General features: G+C 48.0%; 1 protein-coding gene across 17 annotated transcripts in view; it reads left to right on the forward strand.

Annotated features, from left to right (window-relative positions):
* The first annotated feature begins 5,444 nt into the window (after nucleotides 1-5,444).
* The window catches only part of CD44 (CD44 molecule (IN blood group)), an 87,788-nt gene continuing 73,339 nt past the window's right edge, over nucleotides 5,445-19,893 (forward strand). For 10 of the 17 annotated variants that reach the window (XM_007129531.4, XM_007129536.4, XM_007129532.4 and 7 more), the window contains exon 1: nucleotides 5,458-5,681. In XM_007129531.4, coding sequence (XP_007129593.2) covers nucleotides 5,615-5,681 — 67 coding nt within the window. In that variant the 5' untranslated portion in view covers nucleotides 5,458-5,614. Of the gene's footprint in view, nucleotides 5,682-19,893 lie in introns of all 17 variants that reach the window. The other 7 variants (XM_028501648.2, XM_007129541.4, XM_007129539.4 and 4 more) reach the window with 3 other exon arrangements.

Below are 19,893 nucleotides of genomic sequence, written 5' to 3' on the forward strand. Positions count from 1 at the left end.
GATGGTGGTGGTGGTGGTGGTGGTGATGGTGATGGTAATAATAACGATGGTAGTGGTGCTGGTGTTGGTGATGGTGGTGATGGTAGTAATAATGGTGGTGGTGGTGGTGGTGATGGTGATGATAATAATGATGGTAGTGGTGGTGGTGAAGTGATGGTGGTGATGGTAGTAACAATGGTGGTGGTGGTGGTGGTGGTGGTGGTGATGGTGATGGTAGTAATAATGATGGTGGTAGTTGTGGTGGTGGTGATGGTGGTGATGGTAGTAATAATGGTGGTGGTGGTGGTGGTGGTGACAATGGTGGTGAAGTGATGGTGGTGGGGTTGGTAGTGACAATGGTGGTGATGGTGGTGATGATTAATTATGATAGAATCAAGAATGTTTAAATTTTGCTCAGCATCTAATAGTCACATAGTGAATGGATGAAGAGGCAAACAATTTTCAGACAACTCCAAGGATATCAGCCACCATTATATATCAATCATGGATATGACCAACACAAATCATACTTCAATGTTCATTAATGCAGATCCCTTAAAGACCTCCAAGAGATGTTTAACTAACAATTTGTAAGACGTGGAGAGAAGATGAATAAATAAGAATTTTAGTTACAAGTGCTTGAAAGAAATACAATTAAATTTAAATAATTGTGCACACGATACAGGCTCTCACTTGTCTTCCTCCTAATTAGGTTACTACATACGGTCACACACCCTTAATTCAAATCTCAACTTCAAAAATCCACATTTTTAAATTAGTTACTCTCCAGTTGTGGGATTTGGTCCTAAAGGCACACCATTTTAACTTCCAAAGATCTGTGTAAAGCCCCTTTGGCAACTGACATGGACATACCTAGACTCCAGGGGCACCCTGTCCCTTTGGCATTTCCAGAATGCACCAACTACTTCAGTTGCCTTACTTTGAAAGCCTTAGTAATCCTAAAGGCTCAGCTTGGTAGTCACACTTGGTTAACTCGGGACCAATTAGTCATGCAAGGTCATTTATTTATCGTGAAGATTGCTTCCCAAATGACCAGTTTATTGGGACTTCACTGATAATTATTTCACTAGAGCTTTTTCAGCGCTGCTCACATGTATGTGTGGAATTCACACTGTGAGGGTGATCTAAGAATGGATTTATTTTTTGAGAGAAACATGAGCCGAATGGCACTTTTTCTTTACTTTGCCAGATTGCTCCTTCTCTGGGAGAGAAGAATTGGATGTTATCCCTTTAAAAGAGCCGGTAGCCTGCTGTGTTTATAATTCTCAAATCCCATGATTTGGTCTCCCATCTCCCAGCTTTGCTCCACACACGCCTGCTAACATTGGCTTAGATCTGACTTTTCTTTGCTCAAGAAGAACAAGATTTATTACTAGTCAGAAGACAGTAGATCCCAACATTTTAGGAGGAAAAATAAACAAAGTCTAGTCGGCCAGCAGGAACCATGCTCCGGCTCCCCTGGATCTTCTGAAAGTGGTCACCCAGTTAAAAGTGGTCACCCAGTTATGACACTGCTGCTTGCGTTTGTCTCGAAAGTGTTAAGATGTCTAAATGCTTCTACCTATTCGCTCCTGTGATTCCCAGAGTCACCCTATAAAGTGTGTTGGGAGGAAAAAGAACAACAGTCATTCATGCATTTATGTCGTGTTTATTTACTGAGAGCAGTACAAACACTAGAGATGGGGCATTGCCAGGCACCCAGAACTGAGTATGTACTAGGGCCCAACGCAGACGTGGCCTTGTCCTTAGGTAGCTTAGAGGCTGGTGGGTCATGGTCTCCCACCATGAGGCAGAGACCCCAGTAAAGAGTCCTGAGGCCTTCTTTCACTTACTACTCATAACAGACTGTGAGAACGTTCTTATTAATCTCATTCTGTGGATGGGATAACCCAAACTCCCAGAGGTTAAGTGACCTGAGTAAAGTCACGGGCTGCTAAGCGGGAGAGTCAAGGCTCAGACTGGGGCTTCCTCATCCAAGGCTGCTGATTGAGTCCTGGATTCTTCCCAAACAGTGTAATCTCATGTCAACCCAGATCAATTCAAGCTCTCTTTTTCACTTTCCCACATCTCATAGTTAGGCTTAAAAAAGTATCTGTTGCAATAGATATTGAGCATCTAAAATTAGTGATTTTGAGGATCTAACCTTTATAGAGGCTCAGAGAAGAGCACGGGAAAGTCTTTGTTTTATATTGTTCATTGCAACATTGTTTGCAGTTGCATTCTAAATGTCCAAACATAAGTAATTGAAGGATGGTATTATCCATACAGTGGAATACTATGAAACTATAAAATAACAATAATAAGGATGATCTTGAGACCAGTGGTGTGGGCAGAGTGGGAGAGGGGCGTCTGGAGTGGAAAGGAGATGGGGGTTAGCTCTGAGAGGTGATCCAGGAATTCCCAAAGGCTGACACTGACTCAGTAAGTCATCAGGTCAGTTTGAAATGAGTCATTTGTGGCATGGGGGCAAACAACCTCTGTCCCTCACTAAACTATCGGGAAGCAGGCAGGCAAAAGATTTCCCCTGGAAGAAGAATCCTAATTACAATGCTGAGAATTTGCATATGCCCCTCTACAGTTTGCAAAACACTTTCACACCCGTCTCTTCATTTGCTGAATGTTTACTGCACAAGTGCAGAAAGGACCAGGGTTCAAGATGACGTAGCTAGTGGTTTTTATACACAATTTTTGATTGAAGTAAAATCCTTTGTCAAAATGAAATCTCACACAGTAGTCTAGTGTATAACATTGATGCGAGTGGGATTTCTGTGGCTGGGATGGGGGAGGAACAGCCCATGCCTAAGCCTTTGCTTTGACCTCTGTGTTTCTGAAGGGTCTCCAAAGAACCGCCTAGTTGCATGAAACAGAAAGACAAACATTGTTTCTAGTATTTCCAGTGAATATAAATACCCATCCCACTTTTCCCCCCTCCTCCAAAAAAAGAAAGCTGAAAGCCCTGGAAGTGACATGAGATGGCCAAGGCCATTCCTTGTCCAGTGTTCTTTCCATGGAACTCACTAGGGCTTGTTTCTTGGTGGTTAGAGCCTGAGGATCTGCTTGGAAGCCAGTGTGCCCCCAGTTGCTGCAGGAAAGTGTCCTCTTCATCACAGAGAGCAGCAGGGCCAACTCTGCTGCTACTGGTAGCATTATCAACGTGCCTGGTGGTCAGCTAGGGCTCTGAGGCATTGTCTTTGTTTCAGACAAGCCACCCCATGAGAGAGTCGTGAAATGCCAGCCGCTGAGCATTTGGGTCCAGTGATTTTTTAGCCTCAAACACTGTCCCTGAAAATGCAAGAAGAGCAGCCTATAGTCAAGCAGCCTCTCTCCAACTCAAAAACTTACACTGAACTAGATAGTGTTTCTTATTGGCTAAATGTTTGTCTCCCCTGCAAGTTCATATGTTGAAATCTTAACCCCCAGTGTGAGGGTATTAGGAGGTGGGGCCTTTGAGAGGTAATTAGGTCATGTGAATGGAGCTCTCATGAATGGGATTAGTGCCTTTATAAGAAGAGACACACAAGAGAGCTTGTCCTTCTCTCTCTCTCTCTCTCTCTCTCTCTCTCCCTCCATCCCCCTCTCTCCCTCTTGTGAGGATAGGAGAAGACAGAGAAGATGACTATCTGCAAACCAGAAGAGTGTTCTCACCAGAACCAGACCATATTGGCACCCTGATCTTGGACTTCTCAGCCTCCAGAACTGTGAGAAATAAATTTCTGTGGTTTAAGCCACCCAGTCTGTAGTATTTTGTTACAGCAGCCCGAACTAAAACAGTGGTGATGGCTGCACAATTTTGTGACTGTATGAAAGGCTACCTAATGGCTAAAATGTTAAATTTTATGTTAGGTGTATTTTAGTACGACAACAACAATAATAAACTTACATTGGCTCCCTATTTCTTAAGGATCAGACTTCCTAGTATAATTTACAAACTGGCCCCTGCTTCCCCCCGCCAGCCTCATGCCTTGCTGTCCCCCTTCAACCTTTTCATCTGATCAAATGTTCCAACTGCTCTCCAAAGTCAAAAGGGGATTACTTTCCCTTGGAAGTTCTGGCAAGGCTCCTTCAGGGTCTTGTCACAGTTACTGGTAACCACTATCATTTTCTGTGCGTCTCACCAGGCAAGAATTCCATTCAGATTTACTTTCAGTCGTCCACATTAACAATAAATACTGTTCTTGCTTTTCAAATATTAAACCACAGTGTTACAGATAGATATGAAATTATGATGCAAAGTATGGTTTTTCAAACTCAAAATGCCTCTGCTGAAGAATATGACAATCTCCTCCCTTTTTTGAGATTTGCCAAGTAGGATAGATGGGGGAAAAGTGGACTAACGTTTGCATAGATAGGAGTATACATGGAAGCAAGAAAGAAGGGATAGATGTGTGGGTGGGTGAGAGGACAGATAAAATGATGAAAGGATATGTGGGTGATAGATGGTTGAATGATGGATGAATACATGTATGAACAGATACGTAGGTGGATGGATGGAGAAGAGAATAGCGTATAGATGGATGTGGATTTACAAAGAGATGTGAAAAGCTTAAGAAAGATGGATGAGAAGTTGTATGGGAGGGGCGTTGGAAGAATATGTGGTTGGATGGATGGACAGATGAAAGGATATGTGGTTGGATAAATGGATGGACAAGAGGCTGGATGGATGTGAGTGCATACTGGATGGACAGGAGGATGGATAGATGTGTGAGCCCTGGAGGGATGTAAGGTAAGATGGGCAGACAGACAAATGCGTGGATGGAAGGATGTTTGGGACGATGAATGAGGGTGTGTGGGAGCGGATGGATGAATGGGTGGACGGATCCAGATGCCAGCCTGGGACTGCAAGATGACACATAGGTCAGTGGAGCCAAATACCAGCCCCATGGCTGGCTATCATTAGCTTTCTCCAAGCAGTCCTGATAAGAATCAAAAATTCACCCGAGGTATGTGGACTTCCTTCTCTTTCAAGGGAAGAAGAATGAGCTCTTCCTCTCTCCCCTGGGAAGAATCGCAAGCTCCCCACCATGGGCAGGGAAAAACCACTCTCCCACTGTCCCAGCTCCTCTCCCAGGATATCCAGCTGCCTGTGAAACCCAGAAAGAAGAGTTCCCCAGCCAGAGTCAAAGAGAAACCTAGCGGAGAGGAGAAGCCAGAGGCTGAACCCAACGGCGCGAGGGTTTAGGACTCAGTCATTCCCTCCTGCGTCCAGAGGCTGCGCTCCCAGACGCCGGGAGAGGAAAGCCGGTGCGCCCCGGGTGCACGGGGACCCCGCGGCCCTCCGGGCGCCCGCCCAGGCACCCCCCGCTTTACCAGCTCCGAGGAGAACGGGGCGGGGGCGGAGGGACCAGCGCCAAGGAGAGCTGGTACGTCTTTAAACTTCTGCCGGCTGCTTAGTCACAGCCCCCTCGCTTGGGTGTGTCCTTCCTCGCTCCCTCCCTCTTAGGTCACTCAGCCCTCGAATAAAAACTGCACCCAACTTCCGAGGCGCCCTCATTGCCAGCCGGACCCCAGCCTCCAACAGGTTCGGGCGCCCTGGTCGCCCCGTGCTCCGCTGCCCCCCGCCCAGCGCCCGGCCCCTCCGGCTCCACTCGCTTGCTTTCTCGGCCGCTCCGACGCCATGGACACGTTCTGGTGGCGCGCAGCTTGGGGACTCTGCCTCGTGCAGCTGAGTCTGGCGCAGATCGGTGAGTGCCCGCCGGGGCGGCGGGAGGGAGTGGCCCGAGTGGCCGGGACCCATCCGGCAGCCGCGCGGGCTGAGTTGGCCCTGGGGGGCCGGAGTCAAATGGGCGGCGAGCGGCTGGGATTTGGTGGAGAGCGGGGCGAGGATTTGCGCTAAGCTCTTGGAGAGCCTGTCGGTGGGAAGCACCGTTTTGTTGAAAGGAAAAGAGAAAGAGCGAAGAAAAGTTTGCTGGGCAGGCTGCCGGCGCGCAGTCGTGGGTGAGGTCTTTGCAGCCGGAGGTGCACAGGGCAGAAAGTAACTGTACTCCTGGGTGCGCGCCGCCCGTGTCTGGACTAACAGGCTCCTGTGCCCAAGGGCGCTTGAAGCCTGGCTGGGCAGTGGCCGGGCAGCGAAGAACTGGGCAGGGCAGGGACAGGGACTGGGGCAGAGGCAGGGGCTGGGGCAGGGACAGGGCTGTTAGCGAGGTGACCGTAGAGGTGGGCACAGTTGCCATGCGTGAGAGCTGGTGGCAGTGAGCTTTCCAGAAAGGGGTCCTGGCTTCCTGCGGCTCCCCCACTGCGCCTGGGTTCCAAAGCTCTTACAGTTGGCTCCGGTCACTAACGATCTCAATGCTTGTGGGAACTTGAACTAGCTCTGTGGCGAGGTCCTGGGTCGCCACGAGGTGCCAGCCTGGGGCAAGGAGTGTGCGTAGGAGAGGCAATGACTGGGCCAGCTGCTCCATCCTTGCAACCTCCTGCTTCTGCCAGTTACGGGGAAATCCAGACAGTAATGTGGCTCCTATATTCCGCCTGTCAGCCTCAGAGCAGGAGGGGCCACCTGGGCTCCGGAGGCGGGGCGCGGGGGGTGGGGGCGGTGCATCAGGGATCCTGGAGCCGGGCTGCCAATATCCCCTCCCAACAGGGTCTGTGCCTTTCGGTGGCTGTGGATGGAGTGGCGTGTGTGAGGGGTTCTGGTGAGGCTGAACTCCAAGCATTCCTTTGTCTATATATCTACAGATAATCACATGGCTGATTTGCTTATCACCGGCAACATTAATTTTTCTTTTAAGAAGTGCCAGCTGGGTCACTAAGACAGCTCAACCTATGGGTAATTCCACTCAGCAAGTATTTATTAAACCCAGCTCTGGGGGTACCAAGAAAGTAAAAGACACAGTCCTACCTGGGTGCTTTAGACTGAGGATAAGTGGGGATCTAGGATTTAGATTCCTGAAACAGAAAAAGTAATAAATAATCATAATAATTAGTAGTAAGAGGAATGACAACACTAGCCACCATTTATTATACACTTTGGCTGTGCCGGGCACTGTGCTAAATTCTTTACATGCGTTCTCTCATTGTACCCTCACGATGGCCAAGTGAGACGTGTTGTGTTGTTAGTCCTGTTTTATAGGAGGGAAACAAACTGAAGCTCAGAGAGGTTAAGTGACTTGCTGGTGTTCACACAGCCGAGAGGACTGGTGCTCATGTGAAGCAGGCCCCTTAGCCTGTTGCTTAGTCAGAATACATCAGGCTGTATGTACGGCATGGACAAACTCGGAAAGGATTTTATGGAAGGAAGGGTCGGGTCGTGGTGGACCAGAGGCCTTAGAGGAGGCATCCAAAGGGAACTGGAGCTCCAAGGAGTCCTTGAAAGGCAGAGAAGAGGGAAAGATTTCAGGGAGAGCCGTGAGCTTGGCCTCAACGAAGAGGGACCATGCTGGTGTCTCCATGGCCTTTAGGGAAGTTTATTTGAATGTTACCTTCCCGTGACATCTACTGCTTTGATTCTGAGGATTCTGACTCCCGACTCCTTCCATCCTTAGCCCTGATTCTTCTAAAGGGCCCCATCCCCCAATATTTGGCACTGTCCTGACCCTTGAAGTTCTCCCCGAGACCAGCGGGCTCATTCTCGCCCTGCGTTTCCGTGGTCCCTTTGGGCAGCGTCACTTGGAGGAAGCACAGAAAAGTGCCGGTAGCAGTAACTGCCTGGGCCCGGGCTTTCGTGTGCTTGTGAAGCTGTTTGGAAGGAACTGAGACTTAGAAAGGAGATGTGGCCTAACAGCGGGCTCGGGCTGGGGAGGAAGAGAGAGGAAGGAGAAAGGGGAGGCGGGGAGGCTCTGCTGTTGCCCCACCAGCAGAGGCAGTGGCCTGTGGAGGACAGTGAGGAAACTCTGGAAAGGAGCAAGTTTGGGGGGAGGAAGAAAGTGTCCAGTCTTCATATTGGAAAGCAAGAAGTGGAGACATGGCCCAATGCAGTTAATGGCCCTGGGTAGAGGGCAGTGAGATGAGCCCTCCATACCTCTCCGCCTCCTTTTCTCTGTGGGTGAGAGGTCGCTGCTAGGGAATTGTGCCCCTGGTGTTTAGAAAGAGGGGTGCATCTGAGACCTCTGGGGCTTGTGGGTGGCCGGCACCCTTCTGATTCCTCTGAGCATTAAAGACCCCTCTTCCTGGGACTTAGAGCTTTGGCTGTGTTTTCCCAGGTGAAGAAGAAAGGAAGCAAACCTCCACCGCCGCTGAAGTTAGTTAGCATCAATTAATTCAGTCGTTCCCCCAAAACACAATGGACATCTTACGTCCTGCAAAGGCACAGTGCTACGTAGGTGTGTTTGAGGCTAGCAGCCAGTAGGAAAAGTTTCCATTCTTTTTCTAAATCGCCCCACGCAGGAAAGGATGCTGGACAGCGTGAAATTCTTAGTTTATGACAGATCCCCTTCCATTCATTCAAGAAATATTTCCTGACTCACTGTCATAGACCCAGAGATGGTGACTCCAAGGACCATTTAGAAAAACCCTTTCTTTTTCCCAAGGAGAAAACAGATCCCCAAAGGGAGGGAAAGGTGATTTCCCCTCTCTCAGGCCGAGTGTTAGTGCAGGATGCTTTCCAAACCTCAGGTCTCTGAAATACCTCGATCCTCAAGGACTGTAACAGCCCCACCTCTACTCCCTGCAGGCGGTGGGGAGAGTGTGGTCTACTGACGTAGCAACACTTGTTTCATGCCTGAAATACTGTCTTAAATACTCATTACAGTTTTGCACCTTCCTCCACAATATACCCAGTTTAATATAAGAATAATGATATATTTCTTGTAATCAAGCAAAGTTGCTGCTGGGGGAAGAGTCTCTATACTGTCTGGGGTCTCCTGGAATGTTACTGGATCCCTCCCAGTTAGGAGCACCCCAGCTTTAAAAGCCTGACACTCTGCTCCTCTGTGACGTAGGGTCCTAAGTCCCCAGGAAATACCATTTACTGAGCACTGACTCCATGCTAGGCGTTCAGCCAGGGGCTTTGAATAGGTTATCCTATATAAGCCTCATGACAGCTCTATGTACATTTAGCACTCTCTTCATTCCATTTTCTAGATAAAGAAATTGAGGCTCAGGGAGTTGACGTGACTTGCTCAAGGACACACAGCTAGTGAGTGATGGAGTTTTCTAACATCCCCCACTGTAGACCCCCATGCCTGTGTTCCTTTGACTCATTACTTTGCCTCTGGAGGACTTTGGAAATTGTGTGAGGCCAGTGAACGTGAAGCCTGGTATGAGTGGCTTTCCTCTCCCTCTGGCAGGCTGAGGACTCTTGGCTGCCCTGCTCTGCCCTGGCCTGTCTCTCCCCAGGCCTGGCCACAGCTGTCAAGAGATGCCAACCTAGTTATTTGTGACTAAAATAAGTCAATTCCCTTATCAGAATCCAGCTGCCCTTCTAGACATGCTCTCATTTGCAGGCTTGGAAAAAAGGGAGAGGCTGTTCCTTGTCTAAGAGACAAGTCAGGGCAAGGCCTTTTGCCTGGAAATTAAGAAAGGGGCCCTGCAGAGGCTCTGACCCTGCAAGCATTCTGGGTACAGTGACCCAGGAAGCCCCCTCATCCCATGCTCAATGGAAACCCTCAGCATTTAGCAGGTCATACGTGCCCAGTGAGGGAGAGTCTTGAGGACCCCGGTCATGCGCTGACACGGTTCTCTAGAAAAGTCAGGGGTCTTGAATGGAAAGTCATTGTGGGGCTCTAGGTGAAACGTGGTCACTCAGGTGAGATTTCAGTTTGGCCTTGGGTGTCAGACGGTTCCAGGCGGGGGTCCCTGACGGAGAGGAGGTGGTGGGAGCAAAGCCGGCCTCCCCAGCCATCCATCCTGGCTGGGATGGGGGCTGAGATACGGTCTGCCATTGTGTTTCACCTGCACCTCCTTTTTGGCTGACTCTACCCAGAGCCTGAAAGGGAAGTGGGTCTTGTGAAAGAATGAACTGAAGCAGGTGGCAGATGCCACCATACAAAGTGCAGTTCTCAAAGGGGATCTTTTCTGCCGCAGAGAGAAATTCTGGGGGTTTGCACAGCCAGAAGCTGATGACTCAAGTTCCTTTGTGTCCCCTCTTGAATGGGAAGCACACAAGTGTTCTTTAGAATCACCAGGGGAGGCTGGTGCCTCCAACCTTAAATTGGAACCCCACTTTTCACTCCCTTAGCAAGTTGATATTTTTCTTAAAGAGGGCCCTCCCCCAGAGCTGGCCAGCAAGGGTTTGGGAAGTTTGTGGCTGCGGAGTCTGGCTTGGCATGGATGCAGTTGTTGGTCACTCCAGATTTTCCAGGAGTGTCAGGATTTCAAATATGCAAATACTCTACCAATTGAAACCTAGTGTATATTTTGACTAAATGTTTATATATTTTTCTACAAAATAAGTACATGGCTTTGCGTGATTAGAAGTCAGAAACTTGCATGGATTTTTGCATAAATGAAAATCACATTTATACAACTTGTGAATCAGTCTAGTGTCCGATTAAATTGATATTTGGTTCAGGAAATGTGTACTTTTGGAGAGGAACATTTGTATTCCTCTGCTCTCCATTTTTTGATCACCCCAATATGTGAAGTACCAAGAAAAGCTACATATAGGGTTTTTGCTTGCTAGGTGTGGATATACACAAGGTGTGGGTGTGCCCGTAGGTATATACGCATCTGAACACATGTGTCTACACTTAATGTGGGTATTGCTGATCAGTCCTTAGGCATTTATAATGTGTCTTCTGTGGGTCCCGTGCTGTGTTGGGTACTACAGGGGGATTAAGTGTGTGAGATGTGGGACTTCTATCCAAGAACCTATGGTTCTACACATGTAAGACAGTGCCATCAAGTGACAGCCTGGCCATTTTAGAACGTAGAGCTAAGAGCCTTGCCAAGCTGAAGCACAGCTAGGAGGGCTGGGGAATCGGTGATGGGGAGGAGGAGGGGGCAATGTGGACAAGAGAGGATTTGAATATATCTGAAGAAGAGGGAGTGAGATAGGGGTGTGTATATTTCTGTTACCCTGCTATTAATTTACCTCCTCTCGAGTAAGTTCATTAACTGGACAGTATATCCAATAAACGTTCACGCACTCACTGCCTATTTGGTGCACCCAGCGGATAGGTCCTGAGAGCTCATGGTCAGAAGGACACAGTCCTCACTCCTGAGTAGTTCATGGTCTAGTGTAGGGTTTCCTGGATAACGGCTGACTGTGCATCTCTGGCTTCCACACACTAGATTCTGGTAGTGCAAACCTCCCCCCCACCATCACGTGACAACCAATATTGCCTCCAGACATGGCCAAATGGGGGGGTTGGTTAAAGTCGCCCCCGGTTGAGAATCCCTGGTGTCACTGGATGGTGGCCAACTTCATCTCTGACAAGGAGGTATCTGGTTCCCATAGGTCCCCAGTTAATTAGCCTAAAAGCTGCACAGGAAAATCAAGATAAATAAGCATATTTGGGGCCAAGGGGTGCTAATGACTTTCATGCTTCTCATTGGAGGAAAACCCCAAACCAGACAGATCTTCTCTTTTATCTCTTCTGCAGTGCTGTGCGGGCCCCCTGACATCAGGGATTGAACCACATTCATTTCTGGGGTCCCAGATTCCAGTCCTGGCCCGTAATTGTTACCAGTAACCGTTGAACTGAAATGAATGTCTAGAATATAGAAATTACTACATCCACGCTACATATGAAAGCATGCCTCACAGTCTACCTAAGATACAGATGCATTTATCTTATATGACAGCAGTGGTGATGGCTGCCTTGTTCTGGACGGGGCTGAGACGGGCGTTTGGCTGGTCAGCTGCCCACCACAGGGCTCATGTTTGGTCTGCCCAAGGAGGGAGATTGCCCGTCTGTTTGTGGCTTTGGTGGCTGCTTACTGTGTCTGGGGACCTCCGTCTAAGGACAGGGTGACTCACTTCTTGGGCCAAGAAGAGAGTGAGAGCCAGGCAGGATGATGACACCAATCTCCAAATTGAAGCCTCAAAATAAAACACTCCCGCGCAATGGCCCACTTGGAGCTCTGGTTATTTTAGAGATGCTGATCTGAGGTTGGACTCTTTGGGCGAGAGGCCCACACCCTCCCGTCCAACCCCACGCCTGCTTCTGGAAGGTGGTGGCAGCTGGGAGAGAAGCAGAAGTACTTCCCAGAAGTCCTTGCCTTCTGTGTGGGTCTCCTGCAGCAGCTACAGGTCTCCCGGGAAGCCTGACATCTGCCGCGGAGGCAAACCGTGCCTCCTTTTACAACGGAGCTTGCCGCGTGTGAAGTCGCCCACAACCAAGACAGGTCCTGCCTTCCCATGGATCATCCACCCTGTGAAACGTAGGGGCAGGGAGTCAAAGACAGGATGAGGGGGTGGGTGTCATGGGGGCACAGAACCTCACGAAGCCAGATCTCCCTGAGTTTGGGGTGCACCAGCTGCCTGGGTGTGTCCTCCTGGGGCCAGTGTCCCTCCTAAGAGCAAGTGTACACAGACAGGCCCCAGGTGGGTGGGGAAGGGCTGAGTCACCAAGGAGGTGATTTGCAAAACTCAGGCCCCAAAAATCTTTCTCGAGTCTTCAGCTTTTGAGAGTAAACATTAATTGCAAAACTCCAGGGAAAGAGAGAATTCACGTAGACCAGGAATTTTGAGCCTTTGCTCTGGTGTCATGGCGAGTCTCCTTGAGCTGTGCCTGAAAGTTCATCTTTCTAACCCTCAACCTTTCTTGAGAGTTAGAGCTCTGGTGCCTTTTGTGGTTGTTTCTTTGCAGCTAGTTGTATGTATTTGAGATACGGTCACCGCTACTACTAATAATAGCAAACACAGAGTGCTGACCACGTGCCGGCACCATGCTCATTTTTCCTCTGTACTAACTTGTTTAATCCATGCACTAACCTTAGGAAGAAGTGTTATTATTATCCCTCTTTTACCAATGAGAAAACTGAGGCATAAAGAATTCAAGTAGCTTGCTCAAGGCCGCAGAGCTGGTAAGTGATGGAGCTAGGATTCAAACCCGGGTTGTCTAGCTGCTGGATTCATGTTCTTGGTCACTGCATTGCTGTGCCTCCCTTCGTATATCAAGATGTCAGGGTGCCCCAGAAACCCGAACGATGATACCTGCTAGTACACCGGTTGTCTTCATAAATCCCGTTTAGGAATCCGAGGTGGGCGGGATCATAGTGTCCACAGAGCTGGTTTTGCTCTCCCTTTATACATGTGATGTCAGAGGAGGGGGCTGGAATTGCAAATATGAAGAAGAAAGAAGTAATGGAAATGTCTTCGCATTCATACTCTGAGCAGCTCATTCATTCCAAGTCCTGGATACAAGTTCTGTTTTCTTCTATACGGGCTGGAGGCGGGGGGAGTTGGGGAGAGGCTCGGATTCAAAGGGATGGTGAATTGGGTTGTTTGTTCATGATCACTTCCGTACTCGTCACCTGATGGGCAGTAAGCTTGCTGATGGGTTGCTCCATCATCTAGGACTTTGGCTCATGACAGGATAAAGTTGGGAAAGGAGCCAATCAAACAGCAGCAAAAATGTTTGCCCTCAGCTTAAGGGTCCGTGATGCCAGGACCTTCTCTCTACCAGCTAGAACTGGTGACAGAAAGGGGTCCCCTGAGAGCGAAAGCTGTCAGGAATCAGGCTATGCTCACCGTGGACACCAGGAATCGAGCAAAAGCTAGAAGTGTGCTGCCACCCTTCTTCCCAGCTCCAGTGCAAACCAGTGGTCTGGCTTCGGTTTGGCCCAGCAGGTGACCTTTGCAGGGGGGGCGGGGTGGGTAGCATTGCCTCTGGGTGCCCTGTCTGAGAAACCAGCCATCCCGGAAGGAAGGAGGCAAAGCCCCCTGGAAGTGTCTGACTCAGTCTGCAGGAAGGGACCTGCGCCTTTGGCCTGGGGGCAGAAACTCATCACGGATCCCCATCTGTTTCAATTTCAGTACATCTTTTTGCACTTGAGCGGATCTGTAGTGCCTTCCAGAAGAAACCACATGCCAGTAGTGGATCTAGGCAGCGTCTTTTTCTACACCCTCTCTCAAAGAGAACCCACCAAGATATTAGAGTGGGGATGGTAAGACCTCTTCACAAGTGTTCACCATTATGGAAATTGAGATGCTAGGGAGAAATTAACAATTCCATGCAGCTCAGACCCGGTCTCCTGCCTCCGACCTAGAAGGTCATTTCTGCCCAGGCCCCTGGCTCCAAAAGTATTAAATGGGCTAAATACTATACACCAGTCACAAATGTTGCCATTGTTGAATGTGTCCGGTCCACGAAGCAGATTCCAGCAGAGCCGAGCACCATCTTACCGTCTGCAGGAGACCAGCTGACGTCACGGAGTCAGCCCCGCAGCCACCAGTGAGTTTCAGGGCCACACTTCCCTGCAAGGGGTGGACAAGGGTTCAGGTACCCACCAGGGTGCTGGTCACATAGATGCAAATCAGAGTTTGGAGAGAGAAGTAATACTGCTGTAGAAATCTCCTGCCCAGAAGTTCGTCTTTGCAGTGGATCCTCTGTGATGGAACTAGTTATCTTCCCAAGGTCAGCCTTAGAGGTCAGGTACATCCCTCTAGACTTCCCAAAGTGACTTTTACCTTCTCCGGTTGTCTACTAGCTGTTTCTCCCTGATAATTCATAAAAACCCCACAAGCATATTTCCATCTAAAAAGAAGTTCAAGGGATCCCTCTGAGCTGTATTATGATGCTCTGTTCTCTTTCACAGGTGATCCTATAAGCTTCTTAGGGGAAAGCTTATGCTTTATGTACATTTATGTACATTAGGTACAATTTTGTATTGCTGAAGTCCCCAGCTGTCAGTTCCTCAATTACAGTAGATGTTCAGTAAATATTGGATGGCTGACTGAATGAATGAAATTTCTAGATTTGGCTAGCAAAGCCATCTTTATCATTTACCTTCTGTGATTTTTTTAATAGGTTCTGGCTAATTTTTTTTCATCCTTTTTTATCTTTCTGATCTATAGAAACCTTTTTATTATTTTTTTCCTAGTGGCTCATGTACTAATCCTCACATCTCCTTGAAATCACTTTTCTCTGCATGCTCTCTAATTTGAGTGTATCCTTCTTCGAGTTTGACATGTCAGGCAAGGCGGAGGAAGTGTAGAGCTCACTGGGTTTTGTCCAGTAAACCAGGGATCTTGATTTCTTAGAAGTCTGTCTTCCTCTCGGCCCCAGTACTGCCCTCCAAATCCGGCCTCATGTAGAAAGAACCCCAAGCCTCAAAATCATGTTCTCAAGAACACTCAGAGAAAAGCATCTGGCTTTTCGGTCACTAAGTTAAAAGGGAAAAACGGGAGGAGTTCTTTCTTTCAATGGTTTAAAGACCTTCCATACCAAACCAGCTCTTTCCTATGGTGGTATGGGAGTTAGGAGGTTGGCTTTGGAGGAGGACCATGTGGAAGGAAGAAGGGCTGTGAAACAGGTTGATTCTCCTCCCCACCCCTAAGAGCAGCGTGAGCTCCAGCACTGCACACATTAAGTGTCTATAACAATGTTTAGTGCATAATGTTTAGAGCTAAGTGTCTAGTACACCGAAGCTGCCTCAAGAATAGAAATGACCATGATATTTTAGTTCCTCTCTGTTACTGATTCACTATGTGATGCCAGACCAATCATTTTGCTTCCTATTTGCCTCTAATTTTCCATGTGTGAGATGAGACAGCAGGATTCTAGTTGAACTGTGCAGTCCTTTCCAGGTCTCATGTTCTATAAACCCACCATTCTGTGGGCCCACAAACACCTAAGCCTCATAAAACTTAATGGAAAGAATAACACAACTATAATGCAGTCCCCCCCAGTGCCCCCAGCACACAAAAGCGATGCCTGGTTTGTATTATTATTTGTAAATGTCAGAAGTGAATTATTAATCCACACCAGAAACAGCAAGCATATGGACCCAGTTACACTCTAAACTCCAATGGGCAAGAAGGACTCCTAGGCCAAGGTGCTTTGCTCAGAGGACTCCCCCGAATCCTCCTGACCACCTGCGGGTGAGCAGATGAAGTTTAAGCCAGAGAAGTTAGCAACAGGTGTCAGTCACACAGCTAAAACTGCAGAAAGTTAGCCCTGGGATTAGCCACAGGATCTGGATGCAATATTCTTTGAACAAACATTGCTTCAAGAGGCCAGAGCAGTAAACCCCTGAAGAAGAGAAAAGACTGTGTCCTTCACTCTCAAAGCTCCATGAACACATGGGATTTCTCAGCTTCCCTCAAGGGAACCCTGCAACATGTTGGTGCAAAATGAACACTAATATTCAGCCAAAGCAGTGCTTAGAGGGCAAGCTCTAGTATCCTAGGGAAAGTAACTAGGACAGCCATGGGAATCTCAAAAAAAAAAAAAGGCAAACAAAAACAAACCAACATCTAGATACCAAAGCACAGGGCAAGGCAGACCTTTGAGATGGTGAGTTGCTTCTTCTACAGAGAAACTTCCAGACTCCTACTAAGATATTTCTTTCTTTGTCATGAGACCAGAGAAACTCTTCCTGCTCAGTGGGGAAAAAAAAGAAAAGAAAGAAAAGAAAAAGGAAGTTATAAAGACTGTGTTACTTAGGAGTTTGTCAGAGTGGTGGGTCTGAGACTAAATGCCCTGTTGGGGTCTGACCTTCTATCAGTCACTGAAAATCCTTGTCAGATCACAGTCCATCCTGGGTATGCCCATATCCATCTGGAATCCACTAACCAGAAGTTGAAATACAACACCAGGCTGGGTTTAGTTCTCCTGTCATAGGCAATGCCCTCGGTGATTACTGGGTACCATTCAGTCATCTGTATCTCCAGCCAGTCCCCCAGACACTGCATTCTAGGAGAAGTGAGAACCACATGTGGCCAGCAGAGGCTCAACATTTCTCTGTCTTAGTCACAGGATGGCTGTGGGTAAGGTTCTTCCTTTATTGGTTGCCTCTGTTTCCCCAGTTGTAAAATGGGGATACACTCACCAATCAATGCACTAAAAACTATCATGTGATTGGAAAGAATCCTTTGTGGAAATAAGTGAGGGATGTAGAAGATCTAGTTTCTGTCCTCAGAGAGTTTACAGTTTGGTGAAAGAAAAATTAAACAAGTGAAGTAATTAATTATACAAGAAAACAGACCTCTCTGTGAGCGGCAATTGTATAGGATGGCTTCATGGAAGGAGTAAAGTTTGAGGATGAACTGAGCGTGGGAAAGAAGATGGACAGAGAGAGGAGAGCAACCCAGGGAAGTGTAAAGGATCAGCTGAAAGTTTAAAGTCAGAGAAATAAGTACGGCTTGATTGGGGTCAGGAGGGGCCTCCATCTACCTGAATAAGAGAGGCCATGTTGAAGAACAGTGAGGGATGAGGTTGGACAGATTCCAGGTGATCATGTAACAGTGGCAACATCTATGAGATCCAGTTATGCTGCCCCAGAGACTTAGAAGTTCTCATGACACCCTCTTTAGACTGTGCTAGACAGAGTTCAGAAAAAGGCCAGCTCCAACATTGGTTGAGATAAAACTTTGGCAACTTTTGGCAATTTAAGAGAATCCCAAACAGACTGTATGGCAGGGCAGCAATAGCAAACAGATTTCAGCTCCTGTACCATTTCCCCTTGATTGCTAGAGGCTGCCTGCGGGGCTGTGCTAAGAAGCCAAACCTCGGCTCAGCCACAGAGAGTGCTGTGATCCATTAGTGATGTCTGCCACGGGCACAATATGGAGGATTTGACCCCCCCTGTATCACATGGACATCCCCACAGTAGAGCAGTAGACTTTTCTAGTCTACATTTCTGATAGTTGTGTGTAACTCGGGGAGTTGGATCTAGTCAGAGAGCCATACCATAAACTCCACCTCCTTCCAGAACAGTATAAATGCAGTCTCTCAGCCAGAGGAGTCTGGTCCCTTGAGCCTTCTCTTATGATTAATTCACACTCTGTTTTCCCATTACCCCAAGTGAGGTAAGATGCTGGGAGCAAGGAATCTCCTCTTTTTGAATCGGGGCCAGACTTCCTGGCAAAGAGCTCCTTCTCGCATCAGCTTCTCCATCTGCAAACTGAGAAGACAAAAATGATTCCTCAGCCATGGGGGTGATAGGAGGCATAACTAGCTCATATGAGTTAAAGCCTTTGAAGATGAAAAGATCGTATATGCATGTTAATTACAACTTTTATCAGCCCTGGAGCCAATGCATTCTCAGCTGCCACTGGGGCTCTTCTGTGCTTCCCAAATGCAAACAGTAACAGCATTCCACAGGCTGGCCTTCCTGGGTCCTGCTGGTAGAATCCAAGTCAAGAAGGCTGGATTCTAAACTCAGGCTGGTCAACCCACTCTGGGCTGCTCAAGTTTCCCACTCTTCATCCCCAAGGGAAAAAGCAAGCTCACTACCTGGGCAGGTAAGATAAGATAGAACCAAGGTGTAAACAAAAGGCTCCATCAAGAGTCTACTAGAAATAGCCCCTGGGTGAGATTAGGACACTCTGCTCTAATTCCCACTGTGTCAAAGCCTAATTGTGTGACCTTGGGCTACTGGCTTTATCTGTCTAATGCTTCAATACAGTGTGTGACCCACCCAGGGATAATAATCTGTCTGCTTCCCCTAGACCTCTCCACCTTTGCCTGCTGGTGTGAAAGTGTTTTGTGCTGCTAGGCAGAAGCACGTGATGTAGAACTACAAGGTTCTATTATTACCTGAAGTCACTCTCACTTTTATCTCTGTCTCCTGTTGCTGGTTGACCCCAGTCATTGAAATTGTATTCTTCAGAATGCTCACCCATCTCCTGCGAGCTGCCATCCCCTCCTGGGCAGTGCTTATCTAGGGGGCCCTGCTATGTGCTCAGGTTCTTGGTCCTGCCATTTCCAGAGACAGGCGGAGGCAGCCGGCCTGCAGGGGACTGGGGTACCCTGCCAAGTTGAGTCACAATCCCCTTACTGGGGTAACTCAATAAAGAGTGCTGGAGGCAGGGGCAGGAGGGCTTTCAGGTGCTTTGCTAAGGCTTAGGTGCAAGTCTGAGCTGGGTCGAAGTATGGATCCAAAGAGGGTAAAAAGGAGAAAGGGAGAAAGGGCCCTAACTGAGAAGTTTTCATGAGCTGGTGACACAAAGCCAATGATGACGGCATGTCAGGATGGGGGCAAGTGCTAGAAATTGTATAGCCCGCTAGTTTTATTGGACAAACAAGGGAAGGATGTCTCAAAGACTGCACGTGACTTGCCCAAGGTCATACAACCAGTTAGAGTCAAAACTCTGGTTTCTGAACCTCAATCCAGTACTCTTTCCATTTCATACTTTGAGATGATAGAGGAAAGGGCACTAAACAGGAGGACAGTGGCTGACCAGGGCAAGAAGACTTGGAGTGACAGAGAGGAAGATAAAATGGTCCTGGGTTTTGGGGGTTTTATGTGTGTGACACAATGGGAAACAGTGTAGGTGTTTACTTACACTCTGCTGGGTCATTGATTGTACTTGGATTTTCCTGTGTAGTATAGGACAGTGGCTGACCAGGGCAAGAAGACTTGGAGTGACAGAGAGGAAGATAAAATGGTCCTGGGTTTTGGGGGTTTTATGTGTGTGACACAATGGGAAACAGTGTAGGTGTTTACTTACACTCTGCTGGGGTCTTCATTGTACTTGGATCTGGTTTCCTGTGTAGTATCTTGTACATCCATATTTGGTGTTCGTTTTGATCCTTTTTGACTCAATGAGCCTTTGGAAACCAGAAGGCCCTGCATAACCTGGCATCGCTCTTGCCCAGCCTCTCTGATCAATCAGTGGCTTCCAAATGATCCATGTGTTCACTTAACACATATTTATTGAACACCAGTATGTGCCAGGCACTCTGCCAGGGGCTGGGGATACAACTTTAAACAAGAGAGGCACAGTTTCTGCTCTCATGGAACTTGCCAGCTATCTGGGAAGACATAGTAAACAACTAAGTATGCCCTTATTTAATTATACTTGTGATCAGAGCTAGGAAGGAAAAGCAGGAGCTTGTGAGAGCTGGT

Source organism: Physeter macrocephalus, chromosome 16 (genome assembly GCF_002837175.3).
Source record: "Physeter macrocephalus isolate SW-GA chromosome 16, ASM283717v5, whole genome shotgun sequence".
In the NCBI taxonomy this organism is placed as follows: domain Eukaryota; kingdom Metazoa; phylum Chordata; class Mammalia; order Artiodactyla; family Physeteridae; genus Physeter; species Physeter macrocephalus.